The sequence below is a fragment of the Capra hircus genome, chromosome 29 (genome assembly GCF_001704415.2).
Source record: "Capra hircus breed San Clemente chromosome 29, ASM170441v1, whole genome shotgun sequence".
NCBI classification, from domain to species: domain Eukaryota; kingdom Metazoa; phylum Chordata; class Mammalia; order Artiodactyla; family Bovidae; genus Capra; species Capra hircus.
Window position 1 is genome coordinate 36819109 of NC_030836.1, and position 25402 is coordinate 36844510.

The window sequence follows — 25402 nt, forward strand, 5'->3', positions numbered from 1 at the left end:
ATGATGTTTGATCCAGGGTTGGACATGTGATCTTAGGTGGGCCATTCAGAGCACTCTCTTGAACCCTGATGTCTCTGAACTTCTTTCCTTATGAGTTAGATGCCTTGGGAATATAAAAACCCTGGGGCAGGTAGCTTTGGACTCCCTCACTAGGTGTAGAAGCCTTAAGGAAGAATGGTTATTAGGCTAAGACCATCAAAGAAGAGAGAGGGGAAAGAGAGAGGGTCAGAAAGAGAGAACTGATGACTTCTGATTTCTTGGGTCCAGTCACTGAGATCTTTCTATCTGCTCTGGTTCCTATGTACAGGATCTCCAGTGTTCTTCTGAAAAGTCTCCCCTTTCCTTGAAACCAGCTGGAGTTGAGTTCCTCCCACTTGTGGTTCAGACTTGGTTCTAGATCCTCCCTGATTATGATGCACCTGCCAGACCCCCAAAGAGGCACCCATTTGTTTTAGCACCATTAAGAGCGAAACATTTTATTCTTTACTGAGAATAGAGTTTGCAGAGCACCAAACACAGTTCACCAGCATCGTTGGGCAGGAGTGCCCTAGAGTGAGTGAGTGTGTGTTAGGAGCAGCCTGATTGATTCCTGAACCAATCCAAGCATTTACACTGCTGGAGCCAGGCCAATTCTGTCATTTTTTCGATCAAAAACTGAGAAGTACTGTCTCAGGAAGACGTCACCCAAGATCCAGGTCTCTGGAGAGCTAGTTTCTGTGCCCCCATGAAAGATGCTAAGGCAGAAGTTTTGAGCCTTGGGGAGTTAGAGAGACACACCCGTCAGCCTGTGTACTTACCTGTGACTCCCTCCTCCATATCCAGACCTGGCATACTTCTTGGTTTTATTTCCCTCTTTTGGTAAGCATCAGGCGATTTTCTCAGCAGTTGAGGATATGAGGGTTCATCCAAAATGAAAAAGGGCCATGACATGTGGTTGCAATATGGCAGGAGTGTGGGGAGGGGAGGATAGGATTGGGAGTTTGGAATGATCAGATGCAAAGTAATACACAGAGGAATGATAAGCAACAAAGTCCTACTTCTAGAGCAAGGAACTGTAGTCAATATTTATTGACTAATGAAAAAGAATATATATATTTGTATATGTACAGCTAAATCACTTAGCTGTGAAGCAGAACTTAAGGCAATGCTGAAGATCAGCTATACGGCAATACATTTTTTAAGAAAAGAACAAGAGTGCCTCCTAGCTCTCCTCTCTCCCTGTTTCTTTCCTTCTGACTGCTGCTCCTTGTTTTCTCTGCAGAGAACGCCTGTTCTTCTCCTGCGTCCCCCAGACCGGTTCTTTTTAACTTTTAATTTTGTTTTGGAGTATAGTTGATTAACAATATTCTGAGTTTCAAGGGACTCAGTCATACATATACATATCCTTGTCCCAGAGACACCCCTCCCACCCAGGCTGCCACCTTAGATCGAGCCGTGTTCCCTGTGCTGTACAGTAGCTCACTGTTGGTTATGCATGTTCAATACATTCAAATCAGTGCTCACAACATGTTCTTTAAGCCTTTGCTCAGGCCCTCTGAGAAGCCTATTTGAACCCACACTCAGCCTTTGGCCACTCCAGGCTTGGCTGGGTGACTTATTCTGGTCTCCATCCCCACCGGTCAGTCCATAGCCCTCAACACCCCTAATAAGTCCCCAGGGTTCCTTTGCAGAGCACCTCGGGGTGCCATTTGCATGGAACCCAGGGCGGATTTGCCTAGACCCAAGCAGGCCTCCCTATGGCGCCATGAGTCAGGGGTTTTAGAATTACTGCAATCCCCTCTCTTTCTCAAAGCCTTCTTTGAGCCCAACAGCCTGCTCTGAACTCCCACAGGGACCTGACGTGAAGCCTCCCCCCATGTCAGGGCTGAGCAGTGACTGTGCAGCCTTTATTCACCTTAGCATCCAACCCCCCCACAGAGGGCTCAGGTAGCCTGACTCACAGAGCGGGAATTGGGACTTAGCAAGGGGAAGTTGCAGCCAAGGTCTAAGGTAGCCATGTAATTTATTGTAACCGGGACAGTTTCAAGAAGGAAAGGGAGACTGTTAATCATTATGGTGGGAGCACACACAGGGACTGCCACCAGCCAACCCCCCTTGTCACATGTCCTATCTTAGGGATCCCTAGAACTGACTTTCCGAGTTCCTGCATCTGAGGGCTCCAGTTGAACTGAAGACCTATGAGGGCAGAGGCCCTTAGTGTTTCTCTTCTCCTTGTGACTCCCACCAGTCCAGCACGGAGTGGTGTCTCCACATTTATTTCAGGAGGATGGATGTCCCAGACTGTCCTCTGCTCTCAAGCAGTTGATTTTGTGGGAGGTGCTGGCCCAGCCATAGGGGTTCAGCACCATCTGAAAGTTGTGGCTTGGCCTGCAGAGGGTGCCCTCCTCCCAGCAGTAGCCCAAGGGTTCCTGCAAACCCCAATTTAAAGATGCAACCCTCAGGGATGGCCCCTCACCTTGATGATGTAGGCTTGAGGGGGCACTGGATAGTCGATGCCATTGATGTTGAAGATGACGGGAGGCAGGGTCTTGACAGCATCACATGAAACTGCATACTGTTAGAGAGAAGGAGAGTGGTTGGCCCAGAGAATCCTTATTATGTGGGGAGACTGGGAGTGACCCTGTGGCATGACCCTTCACCTCAGAATCCTCAAGCCTAGCGTTCAAGAGCTTGTTGATGTTGGTGACTAGGTCTGTTGAGCCGTAGATCAATGATGTCCCAGTGTCCACAAAGGCCTGACATCCATGAGAACAAGTAACAATACTCCTGTTCATGCTGATGCTGAGAGACAGTAGGACAAAGCGGGCCTCAGGGTCATGTGGAAGGCTCCCTCCCTGAGGGAACTGAGAGCTCCCTCCCTCATAGCTGCCCCCTCCCTGACTGTCTCTAGAACAGTGAGTCATCTCTTGCCCTGACTTTCCTTTTGCCCTGATCACAGCACCTTCCTTGACATCCTTGAGCAGTACTTGAATACACTTTTTGTACCTTGGCTCTTTAATACCTTGCACCATGCTGGGCTTCCTTGCTAGAAGAGCCCCCTCCCCTCTGACTAGCTAATTTCTCCTCATCTTCCAGATCCCAGCTGAACTGTCACAGTTTCAGGGATATCTTTCCCCTGGTGTATGTCAGTCTCCTGTCTTGGTCACTCTCTGTAGACCCTTCCTCAGGTCTAGCATGTACCAAAGTGACAGTTCACTCTGTGTGTGTGTCATTTCTTGTACATTTGCCTTCTTAGATGTGAGGGCGAGTTTTATTCTCATTGCCTCCCTAAATAGCTTGGCACACAGTGGATGCACAATGCTTGTCTGTTGAATGAGTGAATGAAGGCTGTGAAAATAATGAAGACCGTCCAGAGAGGTATATCTGATGTCTGACCAACAATGGGACAAACACACTGCGAAGATGGAGGTCCCTGTGGCAGCAGATTCTCATAGGGGTAGGGGAGACCACCTGCCCTGGGAGAAGGTATCTCTGAACAGCACCTACTCATTGGGCTCAGACACCGAGACCCTGACCAGGAGATACCGGACTAAACACAGAACCTCAACAGACAGGTAAGCTTTTATCTGAGGGTCAAACACAGAATCTCATCAATTATTGCCTCTTCTCAAGCCACTCCTGGATCCCACCTTCCCGATTCTCTCAGTTATAGCCCCTGCCCCACTGTGAGCCCAGGGATGTGGGGTGTCTCTTTTTATGAGTTGCTTTCGGGTCCCAAGACTGTGTCCAACCTCTCTCCACTGCTGGCTAGCTTCTCCCTAAGGAGACCAGTTTTCCCCATTTCTTTAGGACTTTCCCTGTTTTTAAACTGACATTTATCTTGCTGAGACCTTCCTTGGTCCCTTGTAGCCCTGGACAGTGGGTCATGTTATCACAGCTCTTTTCAGGCTGAGGAAATTCTCCCTGATCCTCTTTTCACCACACTGTAAAGTCCTATAACCGTGCTCCCCACCTCACACTCAGGGGTGCAGTCCTCCCGCAGCTGCACAGACCTCTCTGGACCCTGTGATGGACCCTGTTTGGAGCCCTGGTCAGGAGGCCTGGGGTGATTATGAACCGGTGGGTGGTTTGTGTATTTATGTGTTTCTGTGTTTCTGTGTGTATTCATATGTGGCTCTGTGTGTGTACTTGTGTGTCTCTGGCTGGCTGTGCATGTTTATATGTGCCTGCTTGTATGTTTATATGAGTGCTTTGTGTCTGTGTCATAGTGGTTGGTGTGTATGTCTGTTGACTGTGTCTGGGAGTGGATTTGTGTGTCTGCCTGTGTCTGTGTACAGCGGTGGGAGCATCACTTGTGGTGACCCTTAGAGGCAGAGGCTTACTGGTTCATGCTTATCAGCCAGTGGCGAGGTTGGGACACTGGTACCCAGTTGAGCTCTCCCTTGTAGAAGCGGTGGTCCACCCCACCAAACATCACCACACTGCCCTCCGGCTTGGATCTGTAGAGAGAGGTGAGGGGGAGATCCTTGGAGGAGATGCTGTCTGAGAGCTGTGCTTGCCTACTCATCAAGGCCCTAATAAGGTCCCCATCCACAGATGCAGAAATCGAGGCTAGGAGCAGTTGAGAACCAGACTGAGGTCGGTTGCTGGCTAATGAGTGGCACAAAGGAGGTTAGAAGCCTGGCCACCTGGCAAGGCTCTATCCATTTAGTCTTCTGAAGAGGCCCTGGATCTCCTGTGACTTGAGTGCTCAGAGATACCCTCACAGGTCAGTGTGCTGAAGGGTTTTGGCTTCCACCTTGTCCAGCCTGTATTTTTTCAGAAAAACCAAGGCCTGAAGCACTAGGGTGTGGTTTCAAGTCACCCAAGGTTGGCTTCACTGGCCCATGACTTGTGCTGTCCATTGGGCCCCACACTCAGCAGGGCCCCCACCTCTGCTCTCTCTGTCTTGAAATTCCCTATACTTGTTGAACAAGGAGTCCCACACTTTTGTTTTGGGTCCCACCTGTCTTTGTGTAGCTGGTCCTGGGTGCTCAGTGAAATGTTAGTGAGAAGGGAAAGATTTCCACCTTCCCTTTCTTCCCTTCCATGTCAAATTCATCAGCAAATCCTGTTGCCTTTTCTAACAACTCGTATCCTGACACCTTGCATTAGTCTTCGTTTTTGCTCACTCCCTACTCCAAGCCCCAGCTCTTGCGCCCAGGAGCATGGTTGTGTTCTAATAAAACTTTATTATAAAAGCCAGTGGTGAAGCCGGGGGGGTGGGGCCTGGGGCCATAGTTATCTTGGGTTAGATTATCTCTCAGGATACTTCTGTATCAATTGTTGCATAATTTTCATGCAACTGAAAGCAGCTTACAACTAATTTGGAGAGGGACTGTCCAGCTCAGACTTACTTGCTCAAGTAGAAGGCAAAGACAGGCTCAGAAAAGGCACCTGGAGACCACAAGTTGTCAAAGACGGGGATGGCACCTTTGCTGCTGATGGAGGGGAAGGCCAAGCCCAGGACGCCATCAAAGGGTGCACCATCAAACCCGTATTCCACCTCACTTAGGCCAAACGACTGTTTAAGGCTAACAAAGTTCCCGATCTGTGGGTGAGAAGAGTTCCCACATAAACGTTTGTTAGGTGGGTCTAGGCTTGGGCTGAGGAAGAGATGCCAGTAGCTCTGCAGAGAAGAACTGAGGTTTTTCTATGTCCTAGGTAGACCTCAGATGGTTAGACTGAGCCTGGATGGGAATTTGGGTTCCATTTAGGTGGGACTGTGCATTTTAAAACATCTGCCCCTCTGAAAAACACCTTCTGAATGAGTCAAATTGGCCTCATGGCTTCCAACAGGGGGGAAACCAAGAGTCAGGCCAGGATCCAATGCTGTCCCCTTATGGACAAAATGAGTAAAGAGCAGGAGAGCCTTCTCTGGCATCTCTATGAACTGATGAGAGAAATGGGCTAAATTGACGGTAATGTATTTTGGGTTCTGTATCTGCCCAGAAAGACAGAAGTCCATTATGCAATGTTGCTGGCAGGGTTCTTATGAAATTACTGACTGGGAAATACCCTTTTGCGGGGTATCTGTGTGTTTGTGTGAGTGTGTATGAGAGAGAGAGAGAGAGAGAGAGACAGAGAGAGAGAGAGAGTAAGAGAGAGAGGCGAACTACTCAGGTAGTTTGAGGGAGGGAGGCTATAGGTTTTATTAGACTCCCAAAGGCCCCATACACTGAGAACACACTTATTAGGCCCACTTACATCTCAGTCCTCCTTCTTATCCACTCTGAATATCTGAAGTGCTTGATTTCCCCCAGGCTCCCCTGATCCTTTTCCCAAACACCCACCACCAGCTTCACCAATCCAGCCCAGTTCCACTGCTTACTACATGTGTGACCTCAGCAAGGCCCTTACTGTCTGCACCTCAGTTTCCTCATCTGTTTCATTCGCTAATTAATGCACCTGCTGTGTGGGGTTGTTGCAGGTTTAAGCAAGTTATTACCATGGCAGTGCCCGGCACAGTCTGAGAATATAAAAGTCGCTGCTTTTTTCCCCCCTCTTCTGGCTCCCAGCAAAATGAACCCTGAGCTGCTCATGGGCAGAGGAGCTGCAAGTCCACAGCCCAAGCCACTCTCTGGGTTAGCTAATCCATTTGTTTGTGTGTCACTACAGAGACTGTCTCCCCAGGGACAGGATCCTGTGGGTAAGATGGCCAGTATCTATGGGAGGTAGGGTAGGACGGTCCTGCCAGCTGGTCCTATATCTGTTTTGTAAGCAGTGGTCACTCCATAGTCAGTCCTGACTCAGCTTTTGTTTCCACATTACCTGAACGGTGTCAGAGTCAAGAAATCCCTGAATTATCCCAGATCCATAGTAGATGGTGATAGGCTGGCCTGGTTTCTCAAAGGTGGAAGACTTTTGATAATTGAAGGAGATGTGTGTTCCTGCAGACACAAGAGATGAGTGTCAGTCAGATGCCAAGGGTGGAGAACTGAGTGTCAGGGCAAGTAAAAGATGCATGGGATGAAGGGTGTTTGTACTCACTACAGGCTTCACTGACACAGCTGATGGAAGGCACCCACAAGTCAGCTGAGCCTGTGTCAAAGATGACCCGGAACTCCTGAGGGGGTGTTCCAATGGTGATGTTACCCACGTAGCAATTCTCTGGGGACCAGGAGGGGTGGGTTAGTGCAGATCTGGCTCCCCTTGATTCCCACACTGCTGCCTCCCTCTGGGTGTCACATGTCTCCTGAGATCACTTTCCAACCACCATGGAGCCCATAGCCTTTGTTCTCAGAGGTGCCTGATTTTGATAATTTTTTCCTGCATTATGCAGTATGTGGGATATTCACTCTATGACCAGGAGTTGAAAAAGTACCTCCTGCATTCAAACCCAGTGAAAGCCATCAGCGCTGGGCGTGCAGGGAAGTCCTGGCGCCTCCTCTGAGGGTCTCTCTAGTCTCCTCTTCAAACCCAGTCTGAGCGCTTCCTCCCCCAGGTCCTCCCTGAGCAATCCCACCCACTCCCTCTAAACTCAGACCACACCCAATCAACACCACACCGGTGATCCTTTCATTTCACATATATTTACTCTTTGCCTTTCTCTCAGGCGAACCTGCACAACCTTGAAGACAAAATGTGCCCTTTTTTCTGATCTGATAACAATAACCACAGTGTTAGATTCTTATGCCTTACATGGAAAAGGGATTCAGTAACTTTTTACTGCTGTGATTCTTGCATCTGTGGAAGCTGAATTCCTCTGCCTGGGGATTCACACTGGCTTTGCAGTTGGCTTTATCTTGTGACTGGAGATGGCTCACCCTTCATCTGTAACTGAGTGGCTCACTTAGTTCAGAAGGAACAATCTCCCTCAACCTAATGACACATCTTTGACACAGAAATGGACGTTTACCTTTCCCCTGGTCATTGCTGGGCCCAGTCACCACAGACCAAGAGTTGAGGATGAGCATGCCTTCTCCTGTGGAACGGGGTCCCTGTGCCCCAGTGTTTCTGTCTCCTGCAGGAGCCTCAGCCCCAACATCCCACCTGCTACCTTCAGAAGAACCGCAGTGTTAGGCCGGAGCACCAGGGGGCGCTGTGGAGAGCCGTCCTCCCAACAAACTCACATCCAGATAGTTCCTCAGCGGGTGGGTAGCTGTTTTGGAGTCACTATTGGACAGTCTGTAAGCGTGTTCCTCCAGGAAATTGTTCAGCAAGTTTTTTTCCCTCAGGGTTTCTCGCAAGGTCTTCATTTTCCTTAGGGGCAAACTTTCACCGAGGATTAGGACAAGAAACAAAGGAGAAGATACAATTAGCTGTCCGTGTTAAGGTATAACTGTCATTGTAATACACTGTGTATTTCCCAAGCGTTTTTATGAGTGTCACCTTATTATAGGAATGCCGTGCAAATACCATGGCAAGGACGTAGGTTTGAATACAGGTTCTGTTGTGTAACATTGGGTAAGACTATTTGGATTTTCACCTTACCCCTGGGTAAAAAGGTGGAATGTAATGATTCCCACCCTCCATATAGAAAATTTGGGAGATAAGTGAAGTGATGATATAATGTATCTGATATATAGTAAATCTCAACAATGATAGCCATTAGTATTGCTATTACCATCCTGTATTGTTCTCAAGGAAGCTCAGGGAGGAAGTTTGCAGAAGGGGATCATTATCCTAATTTTATGGGGAAGGAACCTGAAATTCAAGGAGTTTGTCACTTGGCTGTGGTTACACTGCTTGTCAGATGTAAAACAATGTAGAAGCAGCTCTCCCAATCTTTCTCAAAGTAGAAATGGAACAGAAGGTTAAGAGAATAATCCAGGAGATAGGAAACAACTTAGGGAAATTAAGAGGCTAAAGAAGCAAGGATGAGTCAAAATTGAAAAATTAAAAGAAGAGAAAACAACACGGAGAGATCTGAACTCACAGAGACTTCCAAAGAGATGGAGAGATAAGTGAGAGAGATTCAGAGATGCAGACCTAGACATATACACACTGAAGTAGAGAGAGAACAGAGAGGGCGCCTAGAATAAAAGGTAGAAAACTGCTATCCCACAGGGCCACACATACATTTGTACAGGTTGTGCACTAAACAATTGCAAGGTCTTCCGTTTTCAGCAGGTCACCACATGATGGGTTCCCAAGAGTTATGAACCATGCAAACCTACATCTCGCCCCAGGGACCCACAGTTTCTATAGCAAGGTGCACGCATGCATGCTAAGCCACTTCAGTCGTGTCCAACTCTATATGACCCTATGGACCACAGCCTGCCAAGCTCCTCGGCCCATGGGATTCTCCAGGCAAAAATAATGGAGTGGGTTGCCATGTCCTTCTCCAGGGGATCTTGCCAGCCCAGGGATCAAACCCGCATCTCTTACATCTCCTATATTTGCATGTGGGTCCTTTGCCATTAGCACCACCTGGGAAGCCCAAGGCTAAGAAGCAAGGATAAGTACCTATAGCAAGGTACTTATCAATAAGTAAGAGTTGAACTTTAAGACTATCAGGGAAATATTCCATTTCTTTCTAACCCAGAAAGGAAGATGATGCCACTTACAGTCCCCATACTTACATGACTATGCACTCTGAGAGGGCCACCAGTCCGAGGAGCACAGGCCACTTCATGCTTCTTTCCTGGCTCCAAGTACTCAGGGAAGCTTTAGTCCTTTAGCATGCAGTGGTGACCAGGAGCTTCTGGTTATATGTGCTCTAACTTGCCCTAATTGTCCGCTTTAGGGCACTAATTGATCTGATAAAAATACAAAGCTCTTGATAAAATTTTTATCTCCATCCCTGAGCTTGGGGAAGGGTCTTAGAAAATTCTCAGAATTCAGAGAATTCTACTGTAATCTCTTTCTTGAGGCTTGGCTGGAAAACCAAAGTGAAGCGCATGGACATCTAAGGCATGGAGAAACTTGCCAACTTGGAGAAAGTAAGTGCTAAAAACACCATAAAAGTGAATATGAGGGGCCGTGCTAGACATTCATGATCTCATGTGGTCTGCCTAGCTACTTCATGAGGTATGGTTTGCTGTCTTTGTTTGAGAGCTGATTGCTAGGAGGCAAAGAGGTCAAAAGGAAACGTGTAGACTTCAGAGGCAGCCCAGGGACATATGAGTGGTTTTAGGTAGTGGGTCTAAGAAAAGCTTAGGAATCCATATGCAGAAGCCAAAACTGGGATAATTTTAGCATTACATCCATTAACTAGAACAAATTAAATTATAAAAAGTCAGAAATTCAAAATACTAATAGACAACATCTCATTTGTCATTGTGACAGATTGCTAGGGCACTAACACCATTCTGAGTGCTGAGAAAGGAAAATAATCATCAATATTTATGCTGTCTTTTGTGTGTGTGTGTGTGTGTGTAGCAGATTCCATGTAACCACAAACAGTTTAAGAAATCTTATTTTTATTGAAGAATTCCAGAAATTAAAACAGAAGGAGTGGTAGAAACAGGAAAGCACTATTTTGCAGCATCCCCATGAAACAATGGATCTGGGCAAAGGTCATCAATGGATGCTGAACCCATAAGTGAAAGGTAGAAAGGGGCGTATATAATGGATGCGTGAAGCTGGCAGCATCAGGATCCTCTGCATTTCAGCATCTCTCAAAGTGAGGCAACTAGAAATAGTGAGACGCTAAGGAGCACCATAAGAAATATATATCTGCATATGAAATATTTCAATAAAAAATTTTGAACTCAAGTCTAGATCTACCTGCCAGTCTCCAGGGAAAAACACAGATAAAGCTACAGAGAAGCAATCCTCTAAAACCTACACTCCCCCAACTTTTGTCATAAGGGGCTGGTTTCCTAGAAGGCAATTTTTTCGTAGGAAGACGATTTTGGGATGATTGAAGGATATTTCACTTATTGTGCACTTTATTTCTTTTATTATTACATTGGGACATGTAATGAAATAATTATACAGATCATCATAATGCAGAATTGGTGGGAGCCCGGATCTTGTTTTCCTAAAACAAGACTGTCCCATCTCTGGGTGATGGGAGAGCGATGGGGAGCAGCTGTAAATACAGATGAAGCCTCACTCACTGGTCTGCGGCTCACCTCCTGCTCTGCAACCCGGTTCTCAATAGACCAAGGAATGGTATTGGTCCTGGTGCCAGTGTTGTGGATCCCTGCTCTAACCCAATACTTGGGACATTCTATAAGACAAATCATGCCACTTCCTCCCAGGTTTGGAACAAATAAATGGCTTTAAAATTGGGAGAGAGACAGTTATTTAGTCTTAAGAGAGAACAACTTAAAAGTGAAACATATGAGTACATTCTTTCAATAAACTGTGAAAAGACATCTGTTTTTAGAGAATCAGGGAAATTTGAACATGCACTGGATATTAGATGTTAATTTTATTTGGAACAAAATACATTGTGGTTACTATATTTTGTGAGATGGTAACTTTTCCTTAAAATACTTCAGCAGAGATGAATAAATAGTAAAAGAAAATGGAAATTAAATGAGGCTCTGTCTTGATTTGAAAATAGATCTGCATAGCTGCTATAGATTGAATTTTGTTCCCTGCAATTCAGACGTTGAATCCTTAACTCCCAATGTGATGGTATTCGGAGGTAGGGTCTTTGGAAGGAAATTAAGTTGATATGGGTTTTTGGTGGTGGGGCCCTCATGATGAGATTAAACTCTTCCCCTCTGTTTCTCTCTTATTTTGCCTCTTCCTCCATCTCCTCCCCGACCACACATGAGAACATAGAAAGAGAGCTGAGGCAAGTCAAGAAGATTGTCTTCACCAGGAACCTGATTGTCCACTACCTTGACTTGCACTTCTAGTCTCTGCTTTATGACAACCTATGGCACTCAGAGGGTAGTTTTGTAGTTATTGATGCCGAATGTTGAAATACAGGGTTCCTGTACATTCCTTCTTATTTGTGTTATGTTTGACATCATTTTGTAATAAGTTTCCAAAAGGTGCATTTTGAAGGCTCTGTCTTAGTGGTACCCTGTGAGGCCCAAGAAAAGCAGATTCAGGCAGGCACCCCAAAGACTGAGTGGTTGGAGACCCTTTTGCTCTCTGTCCAGCTCTTCTGTCCTCTGATCACCATCCCCCACACCCAAGGACCCCACCCTCACCCCCATCTGCACTCCCCCCTGCTAACTTGCTTGTTCATCCAACTGGAGACTGTAATGAGCCAGGTCAGAGCCTGGAGGTAGAAGGAATGGGGACATTTTTAGAAAGAATGAACTGGGCAGCCCCATCCCTGGTTTTCTCTTCTATGGTGTCATCTGCAGGTAAGGGAGAGGGCCTGGGTATGGAAGGAGCCACTAGCGGGGCTCTGGGGACATTTGGAAGGAAAGGGAGGAGGACTTCATAACTCAGGAACCAAGACATGGGCAGATTGCTCAGGATCCAAGAAGGAAGGAAGAAGCACTGGGAAAAGAATGGTGCCAACCAGAGGGCCAAATCCACCCAAGTCTTCTAGTTAACCTTGCTGGAGGTCATGTTCTTCTTGTTGCAATTCCTGGTCTGGACATAAAGGGGATAGAGCTGTACTCACTATTAATGAGTCACGGCGAGAGGGACAGCTTCCCCCAGGGGCCCTTTGATTCCACTATAACTATGGGCATCATCTCAAGCTGGGTTGCAAAATGGCAGGTCATCCAAGCACTTAAAATACTTCCTAATTTTCTAACCATCCTGGCGGGTCTTGTGTCCAGAGTTCCTTTTAAAGAGTTAATTCATCATCACAAATTGAGTTTCTGCAGAGGAAACTACAAACTTCCAAGTTGGTAACTTCTGACTTTTAGCTACCTGATCCTATCCCGCAGAACCCAAATGGTGGTAAGTTCCAGTGGGCAAGGCCTCTAAGGTCCTCCATCTCACAGCAGCTGTATGCTAAATGGTCTTCCACTCCCAGTTCTGAGCCCAGGATCCATGGATATCACCAGGCATGGCCCCCTGCCCACTAGAGGCAGCCTCAGCATCCTTGGCAACACGTACCTCTGAGCCACTTGTCCACTGACTGACGCTGAGCTTCAGTCTGGAATACGTGTTCTGGGGCAAGTCCAGTCTCCCTCATCCAAGACATGGGAAACTGAACCCTGGGGTGTATGACTCACTCTAAGGCTGCAGGTAAGTTAGTTAAGACCTGGAAACCAGAAACTCTTGTTCCCAGGCTAGGAGACCTTCAGGAAGGGAAAGATGAGAGAAAAAGAAAGATGAGAGAAAGCTCAATTGCATCCACTGCTAGGCAGCTCTCAGAGGTCTGCAGGCACCAGAGTGGAAGTTCCTTCCCCATTGTCCCTCAAGTCTGGTTGTGATTCCATCAGAAGACTTGCTTTCTGGTAGCAGCAGGTTCTTCGAGGTTCCAGGCACAGTAGGGGAGCCCCAGCTGGAGTGTCCCCAGGAAGCAGTCATGCAGATGGTGCCTGACTCACTCCCAGCTCAGCAGGCCCAGAGTTTCTGCTCCTTATTTACACAACACAGACCCTTGAGACACTGGGTCACATGGACCTGCATTCACAGTGAGGAGCATTCCATGTTCAGCTCTCTGAGAATTTAGACGCAGTGTCTTACTCTTTCCTCAGGGAACCCCTGCCTGAGCGAGGTTTGGATTGAGACAAGCCTATAATCAAGGTACTTGTTCCCTCTTTGATGCTCAAAAAAGATCTTGAAGCTTTGAATGCTTTGAGAGGGGGTGAACCAGTCATGTTCTTTGGGGACTTTGCTTTATGGATCTGGTTGGAGAAAAAGGACAGACACTCAGGACAAGGATGGACATCTCTGGGTATCAGCTGGTTGTGAGTTCAATTCAAGCCACCAGACTTCAGGATCTGGTGCTGATGTTATTCACAAGTCAAATTTGGAGAAGGAATAGAGGAAGGAGATTTTGCCCAGAGTGCAGTGTAGTCAGCTGGCCATGGGATCACACAGGGCAAGAGGAGACAAGAGCTAAGGTTTGTCTCTTGGCTCTATCAGTTCCCTGGAGTTTCCATCCATGAGAACAGGCACTCAGAGATAGCCAGAGTCACTGGTGATGCCCCTGGCAACCTGATGCCGCTGGTGATAACCAGCTTGTGTACGCAGCCCTGGGCCCAGGGCTGACTCAGCCCTGTGGCAGCACCAGGGTCTCCCTTCTGGGGAGCATGAGATGGTTCACTGCTGGTAATTCACAAATGAAGTATGTAACGAGGTTCTGGTTAGTGACCTGCTGACAAATTCCAAGCACGAAAGCAATATTGGAACTGGAAAAGTAGCTATTCATTAAGCTTGGTTTCCTAGGCCTTTACAGTGACTATTTCTCACATCTAGAATGTTCTTCACCCAGCTTGTTGCTTTCCTGGCTTCTTCTCAATGTTTAGCATCATCTCAAACGTGTCTCCCTCAGGCAGGCCTTCCCTGGCCACTCCAATCTCACAAGCACAGAGCGTGATCCATTCAAAGAGCCCGCAGACACTGACTGTATTTCCCTCTGTGCTTTTCATGGGCACCTTTAGAGCTTGCAATTATTGAACTCAGTTGGTGTTGGGCTCCTCTCCCTAGTGGTTCAGACTTGGTTCTAAATCCTCACTGATTATTATGCACCTCCCAGACCCAACAGAGGCACCCATTTGTTTTAGCACCATTAAGAGTGAAACTTTTTATTCTTTACTGAGAATAGGGTTTGCAGAGCACCAAACACAGTTCACCAGCATCGCTGGGCCTGATTGATTCCTGAACCAGTCCAAGCAGTCATACTGCTGGAGCCAGGCCAATCCTGTCATTTCTTCGATCATAAACAGAGAAATACAGCCTCAGGAAGATGTCACCCAGGATCCAGGTCTCTGTAGATGTACTCACTCTGTTCTCTTTAAAGGTGCCAAAGCAGTGGCCTCGAGAATCCTGGGGGAGTCAGAGACACACACCAGTAAGCCTGAGTCCTTACCTGCTGCTGCTGCTGTTAAGCCACTTCAGTCATGTCCGACTCTGTGCGACCCCATAGACGGCAGCCTACCAGGCTCCCCCGTCCCTGGGATTTTCCAGTCAAGAACACTGGAGTGGGTTGCCATTTCCTTCTCCAATGCATGAAAGTGAAAAGTGAAAGTGAAGTCGTTCAGTTGTGTCCAACTCTTAGAGACCCCATGGACTGCAGCCTAACAGGCTCCTCCATCCATGGGATTTTCCAGGCAAGAGGACTGGAGTGGGGTGCCATTGCCTTCTCTGAAGCCCTTACCTGCAGCTGCCCTCAATATCCAGACTCAGCATACCTTTTGGTTTTATTTCCCTCTTTTGGTAAGTATCAAGTGGTTTTCTCAGCAGCTGCAGATGTGAGGGTTCATCCAAAAATGAAAAAGGCAAAGATATGTGGTTGCCATATGGCAGGAGAGTTGGGGAGGGGAGGATAGGGAATTTGGGATTATCAGAAGCAAAGAAATATACCGAGGACTGATAAAAAACAAAGTCCTAATGTATAGCACAAGGAACTGTGTTCAATATTCACTGATGAATTGTAATGAAAAGAATAAGAAAAAGAATATGTATTTTTGTATGTGCGTAACTGAGTCATTTTGCTGTGCAACAGAACTTAATGCAACACTGAAGATCAGCCTTACTTCAATACATTTTTTTAGAAAAGAAGAGTGTCCCATAGTCCTCCTCACACTTTGTTTCTTTCCTCTGACTCCTGCTCCTTGCTTCGCTGCAGAGAATACCTGTTTTTCTCCTGCATCTGCACAACCTTTTTTTTTTTTTAAAGCTTCTAATTTTGTTTTGGAGTATAGCCAATTAACAATATTTTGAATTTCAGGTGGACAGTAAAGGGACTCAGTCATATGTATCCATGTATCCTTGTCCCAAAGAAACCCCCCGCCCCCATCCAGGCTGCCACATAACTTCAGCAGAGTTCCCTGTACTCCTCAGGAGCTGGTTGTTGGTTAGCCATCTTAAATACATTAATAGTAGTGCACACAACGGATTCTTTAAGACTTTGCTCAGGCCCTCTGGGGAGACTCCTTGGACCCATACTCACTCTCTTTGGCCACTCCAGGCTAGGTTGGGTGACTTACTCTGGTGCTCCACTCCCACCGGTTGGTCCATAGCCCTCATCACCACTAATCTGTCCCCTTTAAGAGCACCTTGGGATGCCATTTTCATGGAATTTAGTGTAAATTAGCCTAAACGCAAACAGGTCTCTTTATAGCTCCATGAACTGTGGGGTTAGAATTACTGAAATTCCCTCTCTTCCTCAAAGCCTTCTTGGAGCCCATCAGCCTGCTCTGAACTCCTACTGGGAGCTGACATGAAGCCTCCACCCTGTGCCGGGGCTGAGCAGTCACTGTGCACCCTTTATTCACCTTAGCATCCAACCTCCCCACAGAGGGGACTGATACCCCAACTCCCAGAGGGGGAACTGGGCTTAGCAAGGGGTAGTTGCAGCCAAGAACTATGGTAACCAAGAACTTATCATTCAAACCAGGAAAACTTTGAGAAGTGAAGGGAGACAGTTGCTTTATGGTGGGACAGCACACTGGGACTGTCCCTAGCCATTCTCCTTGTCACATGGCATATTTCATGGAATGCTAGAGCTGACTTTTCATGTTCATGTATCTGAGGCTTCTGATTGATTGAAGCTCTCTGAGGACTGAGGACCTGAGTGTTCCCCTCTCCTTGTGACTCCCACCATGCCAGCATCGGGTGGTGTCTCCACATTTATTTCAGAATGATCAGTGTCCCAGACTACCCTTTACTCTCAAGTGGTTGGTCTTGTGGGAGGCTCTGACCCAGTCACAGGGGCTCAGCAGCATCTGCAATGGTGTGACATGGTCTGCAGAGGGCGGCCTCCTCCCAGCAGCAGTGAAAGGGTTCCTGCAAGTTCCTGTTTGAGAACCAAACCTCAGGGTGAGGTCCCCTCACCTTGAGGATGTAGGCTCGAGCTGCCATTGGGTAGTTGATGCCATTGATGGTGAAGAGAATTGAGGGCAGGGTATTGATGACAAAACATGAAACAGTGCTGTTAGAGAGAGAAGGAGAGTGGTTGGCCCTGGAGACCCTTGTTGTGTGGGGAGACTGGGAGTGACCCTGTGGTATGACCCCTAACTTCAGAACCCTGTGGCCTGGTGTGATTAGCTTCTGGATGTTGTTTACCAGTCTTGTTGGGCCAAGGATCACTGATGTCCCAGTGTCCACGATGACATGACATCCTCCAGAACAAGCAATAACCTTTCTTTTCATGGAGACGCTGAGACATCAGGACAAAGCAGGTGTCAAGGTTTCTCTGAATCTCCCCAGAGCTGCCCTCTCCCCGACTGTTTCCTGAACAGCCCTTCGTCTCTTGCCCTGACTCTTTTCCTTTGTTCTGGACATGACACCTTCCTTGACATCCTTGAATGCAGTACTTGACTACATCAGGCTCTTTTGTACCTTGACACAAGTTGGTCTTCCTTTATAAAAGACCCTCCTCCTCTTTGACTAGCCAACTTCTTCTCATCTTCCAGATTCCAGCTGAACTGTCATGGTTTCAAGAAAGTCTTTCCCATGGTATATATCAGTCTCTTGTCTTGGTCACTTTCTGTAGACCCTTCCTCATGTATAGCATGTACCAAAGTGACAATTCACTATGTGTGTGTGAGTCATTTCTTGTACATCTGCCTTCTTAGATGTGAGGGAAAGTTTTATTCTCATCACGTCCCTAAAATGCCTGGCACACAGCGGACACACAATGTTAGTGTGATGAATGAGTGAATGAAGACTGTGAAAATAATGAATGAGGACCATCAAGAGAACTGTATCCAGTGTAGAACAAAAACAGGTCAAACGCACAGTGAACATGGAGGCTCCCAGGGGTAGCAGATTCTCATAGGGGTGGGGGAGACTGGCTGCCCTGGGAGAGGGTGTCTCCCTGCACTGCTCACTCACCCAGCTCAGATACTGAAGCCCTGGCCAGGTGATAATTGACTAGCCCAGGGGACCTCCAAAGGACTGATCAGCATTGTCTGAGGATACTACTCAGAATCCCATCAATTATTTCCCCTTGTTTTCAAGTCATTTATGGATCCCACCTTCCTGATTCTCTCAGTTATAACACCCGCTGCACTGTGCGCCCAGGGTAGATAGCTATAGTTATGTGGGGTGTCTTTTATTATGAAATGCTTTCAGATCTCAATACTGTGGCCAACCTCTCTCCACTGCTGGCTAGCTTCTCCCTAAGAAGACCAGTTTTCCCCATTTGTTCAGCACTTTCCCTGTTTTTAAACTGACATTGATCTGTAATGAGAACTTACTCTGTCCTGGGTAAACCTGGACAGTTGGTCATCTTATCATAACTCTGTTTGGGCTGAGGAAATTCTCCCTATTCCTGTTTTCACCAGACTGTAGGGTCCTCTAACCGTGCTCCCCACATCACACTCAGGGGTGCAGTGCTCCCCCAGCTGCACAGGCCTCTCTGGACCCTGTGAAGGACCCTGGTCAGGAGGCCTGGAGTGATTATGGATCCACGGATGGTTTGTATATCTTTGTGTTTGTGTGTTTATTTGTGTGTGTGCTCCTATGTGGCTCTCTGTGTGTGCTTGTGTGTCTGCCTGGCTATGCATGTTTATCTGTGCCTGCATGTGTTTCTATGTGCCTGCTGATGTGTTGGCATGTGCCTGCTTGTGTGTTTCTGTGTGCCTTGTGTCTGTATGTGTCACTGTGGGTGGTGTATATGTCTGTGACTGTGTGTCTGTGAGTCTGCCTATGTCGATGTACACGTGTGGGAGCATCACTTGAGGTAGCCCTCAGAGGGAGAGGCTTGCTGGTCCATGTTTATACGCCGGTGAGCAATTTTGTCCAGTGGTACCCAGTTGAGTCCTCCCTGGTAGTAGTCTTTGTCCACACCACCAAACATCACCACACAGCCATTTACCCTGCATCTGTAGAGAGAATGAAGACGGGGATCCTCGGAGGACAGTAAATAGTACTATTAGGGCTCTGCTTGTCCACGCATCAAGGCCCTAATAAACTCCCTATTTACAGAAGCAGAGATCAAGCCCAAGAGGGCTTGAGAACCTGGTTGAGGCTGGTAACTGGCTAATGAGTGGACAGAGGTTAGAAGCTGAGTCACCTGGCTGGGCTCCACCTACCCAGGCTTCTGAAGAGACCCTAGAACTTCTGAGACTTAAGTGCTCAGATATACCCTCAGAGGACAGTATGCTGAAGGGTTTTGGTCTTCTGCTTGTCCAACTTGTCATTTTTCAGAAAAATCAAGGACTGAAAGCACTAAGAGTGTGGCTTCTGGTCACCCATATTGGCTTCATTGGCCATGAGCTGTGCTATCTATAGGGCCCCACATCAGCTGGGCCGGCCGCCTCTGTTATCCCTGTCTTGAAATTTCCAATACTTGATGAACAATGGCTCCCACACTTTCATTTTTCACTGGCTCCTGAAAATTGGGTAGCTGGTGTTTGGTTCCCAGTGAACTGATAGTGAGGAAGGAAAGATTTCTGCCATCCCTCTCCTTCCTTCCATATCAAATCCATCAGCATATCCTGTTGTCTTTTCATCCAACCTGTATCCTGACACCTTCCATTGGTCTTTCCCTTTCCTCACCCCTAGACGAAGCCGCTTCTTTTGAGCACAGGAGCACGGTTGTGTTCCAATAAAACTATATTTATAAAAGCCAGTGGTGAAGCCAGGTGAGGGCTGGGGCCATAGTTATCCTGGGTTAGATTGTCTCTCAGGATACTTCTGTATCAAGGGTTCAATAATTTTTGTGCAATGGAAAGCATCTTACAGCTAATTTGGAGAGAGGACTTGTCCAGCTCAGACTTACTTGCTCAAGTAGAAGGCAAAGACAGGCTCAGAAATGGCACCTTGTTTCTTCAGGTTGTCAAAGATGGGGATGGCTCCTATGGCGGACATGCGGGGGTAGTTCAAGCCCAGGAGGCCATCAAAAGGTGTATTATCAAACTTGTTTAACTCCAAGCTTAGGCCAAATGGCTGGTCAGTGCTAACAAGGTCCCCAGTCTGTGGAGAAGAGAGTATTCCCACACAAAGATTTAGGAAGTGGGGCTGGGACTAGGCTGAGGTGTATTGCCATTAGATCCTCAGAGAAGAACTGAGGCTAAGCTATGTCTATGATGGACCTCAGATGGTTAGACCAAAGTGGGAGGGAAATTAGGGTTCCATTTGTGTGGGGCTGTGGATTTTAAAACATCTGCTCCTCTGTCAAATTGACCTCAAGCCTTCTTTCCAGGTGGGGCAACCAAGAGACTCAGGTCAGGACCCAACGGTGCCCCCTTCAGGACAAAAAGAGGAGAGAGCAGGAGAGCCTTCTATTGGCGTCACTATGACTGATGACAGAAATGGACTGAATTGATTGCAATGTATTTTGGATTCTGCATCTGCACAGGATGGTAGAAGCCAATTACGCAATGTTGCTGGCAGGGTTCTTATGAAATTACCTCGTGGGAAATATACCTTGGGGATATGTGTGTCTTTGTGTGAGTGTGTATGAGATAGAGAGAGTAAAAGAGGGAGGGGAACTCCTGAGGTAATTTGGGGGAGGCAGGCCGAAGATTTTATTAGACTCTCAAAGGCCCCTGAAGTGAGAAACCATTTATTAGGCCCCACAACATCTCTGGCTTCCTTCTTTCCCAGCTTGGATATCTGAAGTGCTAGGGTCCCCAGATTAGTTTTATCCTGTCCCCAAACATCTTACAGCAGCTTCAGTCCTGACAAGCCAGTCCAGCTCCACCGCATACCACATATGTGACCTCAGCAAGCCCTTGCTGTCTGCACCTCGGTTTCCTCATCATGAGCTTATCAAAGTACCTGCTGCGTGGGGTTGTTGCAGGATTAAACAAGTTATTACCATCAAAGTGCCTGAAACAGTCAGAGAATATAAAAGTGCATGCTATTTCCCCCCTTCTTCTTGTTCCCATCAAAATGAACCTTGAGCTGCTCATGGGCAGTGGAGCTGTAAGTCCACACCTCAAGGCACTCTCTGGGTTAGCTAATCTGGGAGTTTGTGTGTCACCATTGGCACTGTCTCCCCAGGGATAGGATCCTGTGAGTAAGATGGCCAATATCTATGGGAGTTAGGAAAGGATGGGTTCTGCCAGCTTGTCCTGCAACTGTTTTGTAAGCAGCAGTCACTCCATAGTCAGTCCTGACTCAGCTTCTCTTTCCACATTACCTGAATACTGTCATAAGCGAGAAATCCCTTCATTATCCCAGTTCCATAGATGATGCTGAGGGGCGTGTTCATATCCCGAGAGGTGGAAGACTCATAATATTTGAAGGCATTGCGTGTATCTGCAGACACAAGATGAGGGTCAGACAGGTGCCAAAGGCGGAGAAAGGGGTGTCAGGGAAGTAATAGATGAATGGATTGGGAGATGCTTGTGCTCATAATGGGATGGACTGCTGCAAGAGATAGAGGGCACACACAAGTCCGATAAACCTGTTTCAAAGATGACCCAAAACTCCTGAGGGGGTGTTCCAATGATGATGTTACCCACATAGGACAACTGTGGGGACCAAAAGGGGGTTGGTTAGTGCAGACTTGGCTCCCTTCTATTCCTACACTGCTGCCTCCCTCTGGGTGCCACATGTCTCCTGAGATCACTTTCCAACCAGTGTACAGCTCACAGCCTTTATCTCAGAGGTGCCTGCATTTGTTTTCCTTCCTATGCTATGCAGCATACGGGATATTAGCCCTATGACCAGGCTTTGAAGCAGTACCCCCTGCATTGCAAGCCCAGAGCTTCAAACACTCAACCCAAGGGAAGTCCTAGTACCTTCAGCTGAGGAGCTCTTTGGCCTCCTCTTCAAATCCAGCCTCAGCACCTCCTTCCCCAGAAGGTCCACCTTGATCAATCCCAGCCACTCCCTCTAAACTCAGACCACTCTAATCAACACCACACAGGTAACCCTTTCATTTGACATGTATTTACTCTTTGCCTGTTTCTCACGCTGGCCTGGGCATTCTTGAAGTCAAAATGAGTCCTTAAAAAAATCTAATAAAAATAACCAAAGTGTTCAATTCTTATGGCCTACACAGATTATGGGTTTAGTAACACTACTACAAGGCTATGGTTTTTCCAGTGGTCATGTATGGATGTGAGAGTTGGACTATAGAGAAAGCTGAGTGCCGAAGAATTGATGCTTTTGAACTGTGGTGTTGGAGAAGACTCTTGAGAGCCCCTTGGACTGCAAGGAGATCCAACCTATCCATTCTGAAGGAGATCAGCCCTGGGATTTATTTGGAAGGAATGATGCTAAAGCTGAAACTCCAGTACTTTGGCCACCTCATGAGAAGGGTTGACTCACTGGAAAAGACTTTGATGCTGGGAGGGATTGGGGGCAGGAGGAGAAGGGGATGATAGAGGATGAGATGGCTGGATGGCATCACTGACTTGATGGATGTGAGTCTGAGTGAAATCTGGTAGTTAGTGATGGACAGGGAGGCTTGGTGTGCTGCGATTCATGGGGTCACAAAGAGTCGGACACGACTGAGTGGCTGAACTGAACTGAACTCTACTGAATAATTTTACTACACATATACTACTATTATTGCATCTGTTGAAGCTGAGTTCCTCTGCCTGGGGATTCACAATTGCTTTGCAGTTTTCTTTACCTTTTGATCAGAGATGACTCACCCTTCATCAGTGACTGAGTGGCTCACTTAGTTCAGAAGGAACATTCTCCCTCAAACTAATGACACATCTTTGACACAGAAATGGATGTTTACCTGCCACCTGGTAATGCTGGGCTCAGTCACCACAGATTGAGAGTTGAGGAGAAGAGTGTCTTCTCCTCTAGGAAGAGGGTCCTTGTTCCCCAGTGTCCCTGCCTTCTGCAGGAGCCCCAGCCCCAACATCTGACCTGTCACCTCCAGATGAGACCCTGTACTAGGCCCTAGACCTCCAGGGAATGCTGTGGACCGCCATCCTCCCAACACACTCACATCAAGGAAGTTCCTCATGGGTACAGGTGTTATATTTGAATTACGAGTAGAAATCTGAGACAGTCTGTAAGCATGTTCCTCCAGAAAATTGTTCAGCAAGTTTTTTTCACTGAGTATTTCTTGCATTGTCTTCACTTTCCTTAGAGGTATACTTTCAGTGAGCTTTGGGGAAAGAAAACAAGGGATAATCAACAATTAGCTGTCAGTGTTAAGGTATAATTGTCATTGTAATGGCACTGTGTATTTTCCAGTCATTTTTATGAGTCACCTTATTTTCAGAATTTTATGCATGTACCATGGCAAAGACATACATTTGAATACAGGTTCTGTTCTGTAACCTTGGGTAAGCCATATGACCATGTGTGGGTCTTAGTTTCCTTCGTGGTAAAAAGGTGGAATGTAATGATTCCTACCCTCCAAATAGAATATTTTGGGGATAGGTGAAGTGATGAATATAATGTACCTGATAAATAGGAAGTCTCAACAATGACAGCCATTAGCATTGCTGTTGCTGTTCGGGGAAAGCAATGGCACCCCACTCCAGTCCTCTTGCCTGGAAAATCCCATGGATGGAGGAGCCTGGAGGGCTGCGGTCCATGGGGTCACTAAGAGACGGACACGACTGAGCGACTTCATTTCACCTTTCACTTTCATGCATTGGAGAAGGAAATGGCAACCCACTCCAGTGTTCTTGCCTGGAGAATCCCGGGGATGGGGGAGCCTGGTGGGCTGCTGTCTATGGGGTCGCACAGAGTCGGACACGACTGAAGTGACTTAGCAGCAGCAGCAGCAGCAGCAGCAGCAGCATTGCTGTTGACACCCCACTGTATCCTTCTCATAGAAGCTCAGGTAGGGAGGGAGAAGGGGGATTCTTATTCTCTTTTTACAGGGGAGGAATTTGAAATGCAGGAAGTTTGTAAGTTGGCTGTGGTCACACTGCTTGTCAGATGTAAACCATATATAAATAGCTCTCCCAATTTTTCTCCAAGTTAAAAGTGAAGAGGTGGTTGAAAGAAGAATCCAGGAGATGAGGAACAATTTAGGGAGATTAAGAGGCTTGAGAAGCAAGGAAGAGTCAAAAATGAAAAATTAAAAGAAAAGAAAAATAATACACAGAGATCTGCACTCACAGAGACGTCCAAAGAGATGGGAACATAAGCGAGGGAGATACAGAGATGCAGACATAGACACATACACACTGAAGTAGAGATAAAACAGAGAAGAGATCTAGAAAAAACTGTGGGAAACTGCTGTTCCTAGGACCACACCTACCTCTTCAGTTCTGAACTGAACAATTGCAAGGAATTCCATTTTCAATAGGTCATGACATGATGAGGCCCAAAGAGCTCTGCAACCATGCAAACCTACACAAGACCCTTGAGACCCACAGTTCCTCTAGCAAGGTACTTATCAATAAATAGGAGTTGAACTTTAAGACCCTCATGATGATTGCATTCTCTTCTAACTCTGATGGGTGAAAGAATAATCAGATGAAAAGAAGCATCTCAGAAAGGAATATAATGCCACTTACAGTCCCCATACTTACATGACTATGCACTCTGAGAGGGACACCAGCCCAAGGAGTCCAAGCCACTTCATGCTTCTTTCCTGGCTTCAATTACTCAGGGAAGCTTCAGTTGCTGGCATACAGTGGTGACCAGGAGCTTCTAGTGATATATGCTCTGACATGCCCTAATTGTTCCCTTTAAGCATTAATGGATCTGATAGCAATACAAACCTTTCAAAAATCTTTACCTCCATCAGGGTCCTTGGGAATGGACTCTGAAAATCCTCAGAATATAGAGAATTCCACTGTAATCTCTTCCATGGGGCTTGGCTTGGAAAACAAACTGAAGTACATGGACATCTAAGAGCACGGAGAATCTTGCCAAACTGCTAAGAATATCATAAAAATGGATACTAGGGGCCATGCTAGACACTCATGATTTCATGTGGTCTCCCTAGCCACTTCATGAGATATGCATTGCTGTCCTCTTTGGAGAGAAGATTACTAGGAGGAAAAGAGGTCAAATGACAGTGTGACGACTTCAGGGGCAGACAAGGGACATACAAGTGGCTTTAGGTAGTGGGTCTAATGGCAGAGATCAGGGGCACCTATGATGTCAGTCTGATTCAAAGATTTAGGGCAGAGCAGTATTTCAATTGCATGGTTTCAGTATTGGCAGAAATGTCATATGTATTCACAAGATACTTAATATCCAACAAACCTACAGGAAGACCTGTGTGCTGGGGTCTGGGTTAGATGCTGCAAAGTCAAAGTTATCAAGACACAGTTCAGTTCAGTTCAGTTCAGTTGCTCAGCCATGGCCGACTCTTTGCGACCCCATGAATCGCAGCACGCCAGGCCTCCTTGTCCATCACCAACTCCCGGAGTTCACGCAAACTCATGTCCATCAAGTCGGTGAGACCACCCAGCTATCTCGTCCTCTGTCATCCCCTTCTCCTCCTGTCCCCAATCCCTCCCAGCATCAGAGTCTTTTCCAATGAGTCAACCCTTCTCATGAGATGGCCAAAGTACTGGAGTTTCAGCTTTAGCATCATTCCTTCCAAAGA

At 46.9% G+C, this 25402-nt stretch overlaps 2 protein-coding genes across 2 annotated transcripts; both read right to left on the minus strand.

Annotated features, from left to right (window-relative positions):
* On the minus strand, positions 450–9605 carry LOC102180731 (pregnancy-associated glycoprotein 2-like). Its single transcript, XM_018043588.1, has 9 exons — positions 9504–9605; positions 8052–8193; positions 6970–7087; positions 6751–6869; positions 5337–5530; positions 4323–4439; positions 2640–2781; positions 2456–2554; positions 450–754 (listed from the first exon to the last, which is right to left on the minus strand). The coding sequence occupies exons 1-9, from the start codon at positions 9554–9556 to the stop codon at positions 608–610; spliced, it is 1131 nt and encodes a 376-aa protein (XP_017899077.1). The 5' UTR covers positions 9557–9605; the 3' UTR covers positions 450–607.
* LOC102180463 (pregnancy-associated glycoprotein 1-like) lies at positions 14638–24427 on the minus strand. Its single transcript, XM_018043587.1, has 9 exons — positions 24375–24427; positions 22829–22979; positions 21265–21389; positions 21056–21167; positions 19691–19884; positions 18675–18791; positions 16952–17122; positions 16798–16894; positions 14638–14787 (listed from the first exon to the last, which is right to left on the minus strand). The coding sequence occupies exons 1-9, from the start codon at positions 24425–24427 to the stop codon at positions 14638–14640; spliced, it is 1170 nt and encodes a 389-aa protein (XP_017899076.1).

What these genes read in the sequence shown, in the direction of transcription:
- LOC102180463 (XM_018043587.1), bottom strand. Translation starts at nt 24,427, where the DNA reads ATGAAGTGGCTTGGACTCCTTGGGCTGGTGTCCCTCTCAGAGTGCATA. An exon ending in CCATGAGGAACTTCCTTGAT is followed by an intron (nt 21,390 to 22,828) that starts GTGAGTGTGTTG and finishes TGGTCCCCACAG; the next exon opens with TTGTCCTATGTGGGTAACAT. An exon ending in TCGCTTATGACAGTATTCAG is followed by an intron (nt 19,885 to 21,055) that starts GTAATGTGGAAA and finishes TCTTCTCCACAG; the next exon opens with ACTGGGGACCTTGTTAGCAC.
- LOC102180731 (XM_018043588.1), bottom strand. Translation starts at nt 9,556, where the DNA reads ATGAAGTGGCCTGTGCTCCTCGGACTGGTGGCCCTCTCAGAGTGCATA. An exon ending in CTCTCAGAGTGCATAGTCAT is followed by an intron (nt 8,194 to 9,503) that starts GTAAGTATGGGG and finishes CCTCGGTGAAAG; the next exon opens with TTTGCCCCTAAGGAAAATGA. An exon ending in CTAGGCTTGAGGATTCTGAG is followed by an intron (nt 2,555 to 2,639) that starts GTGAAGGGTCAT and finishes TCTCTCTAACAG; the next exon opens with TATGCAGTTTCATGTGATGC.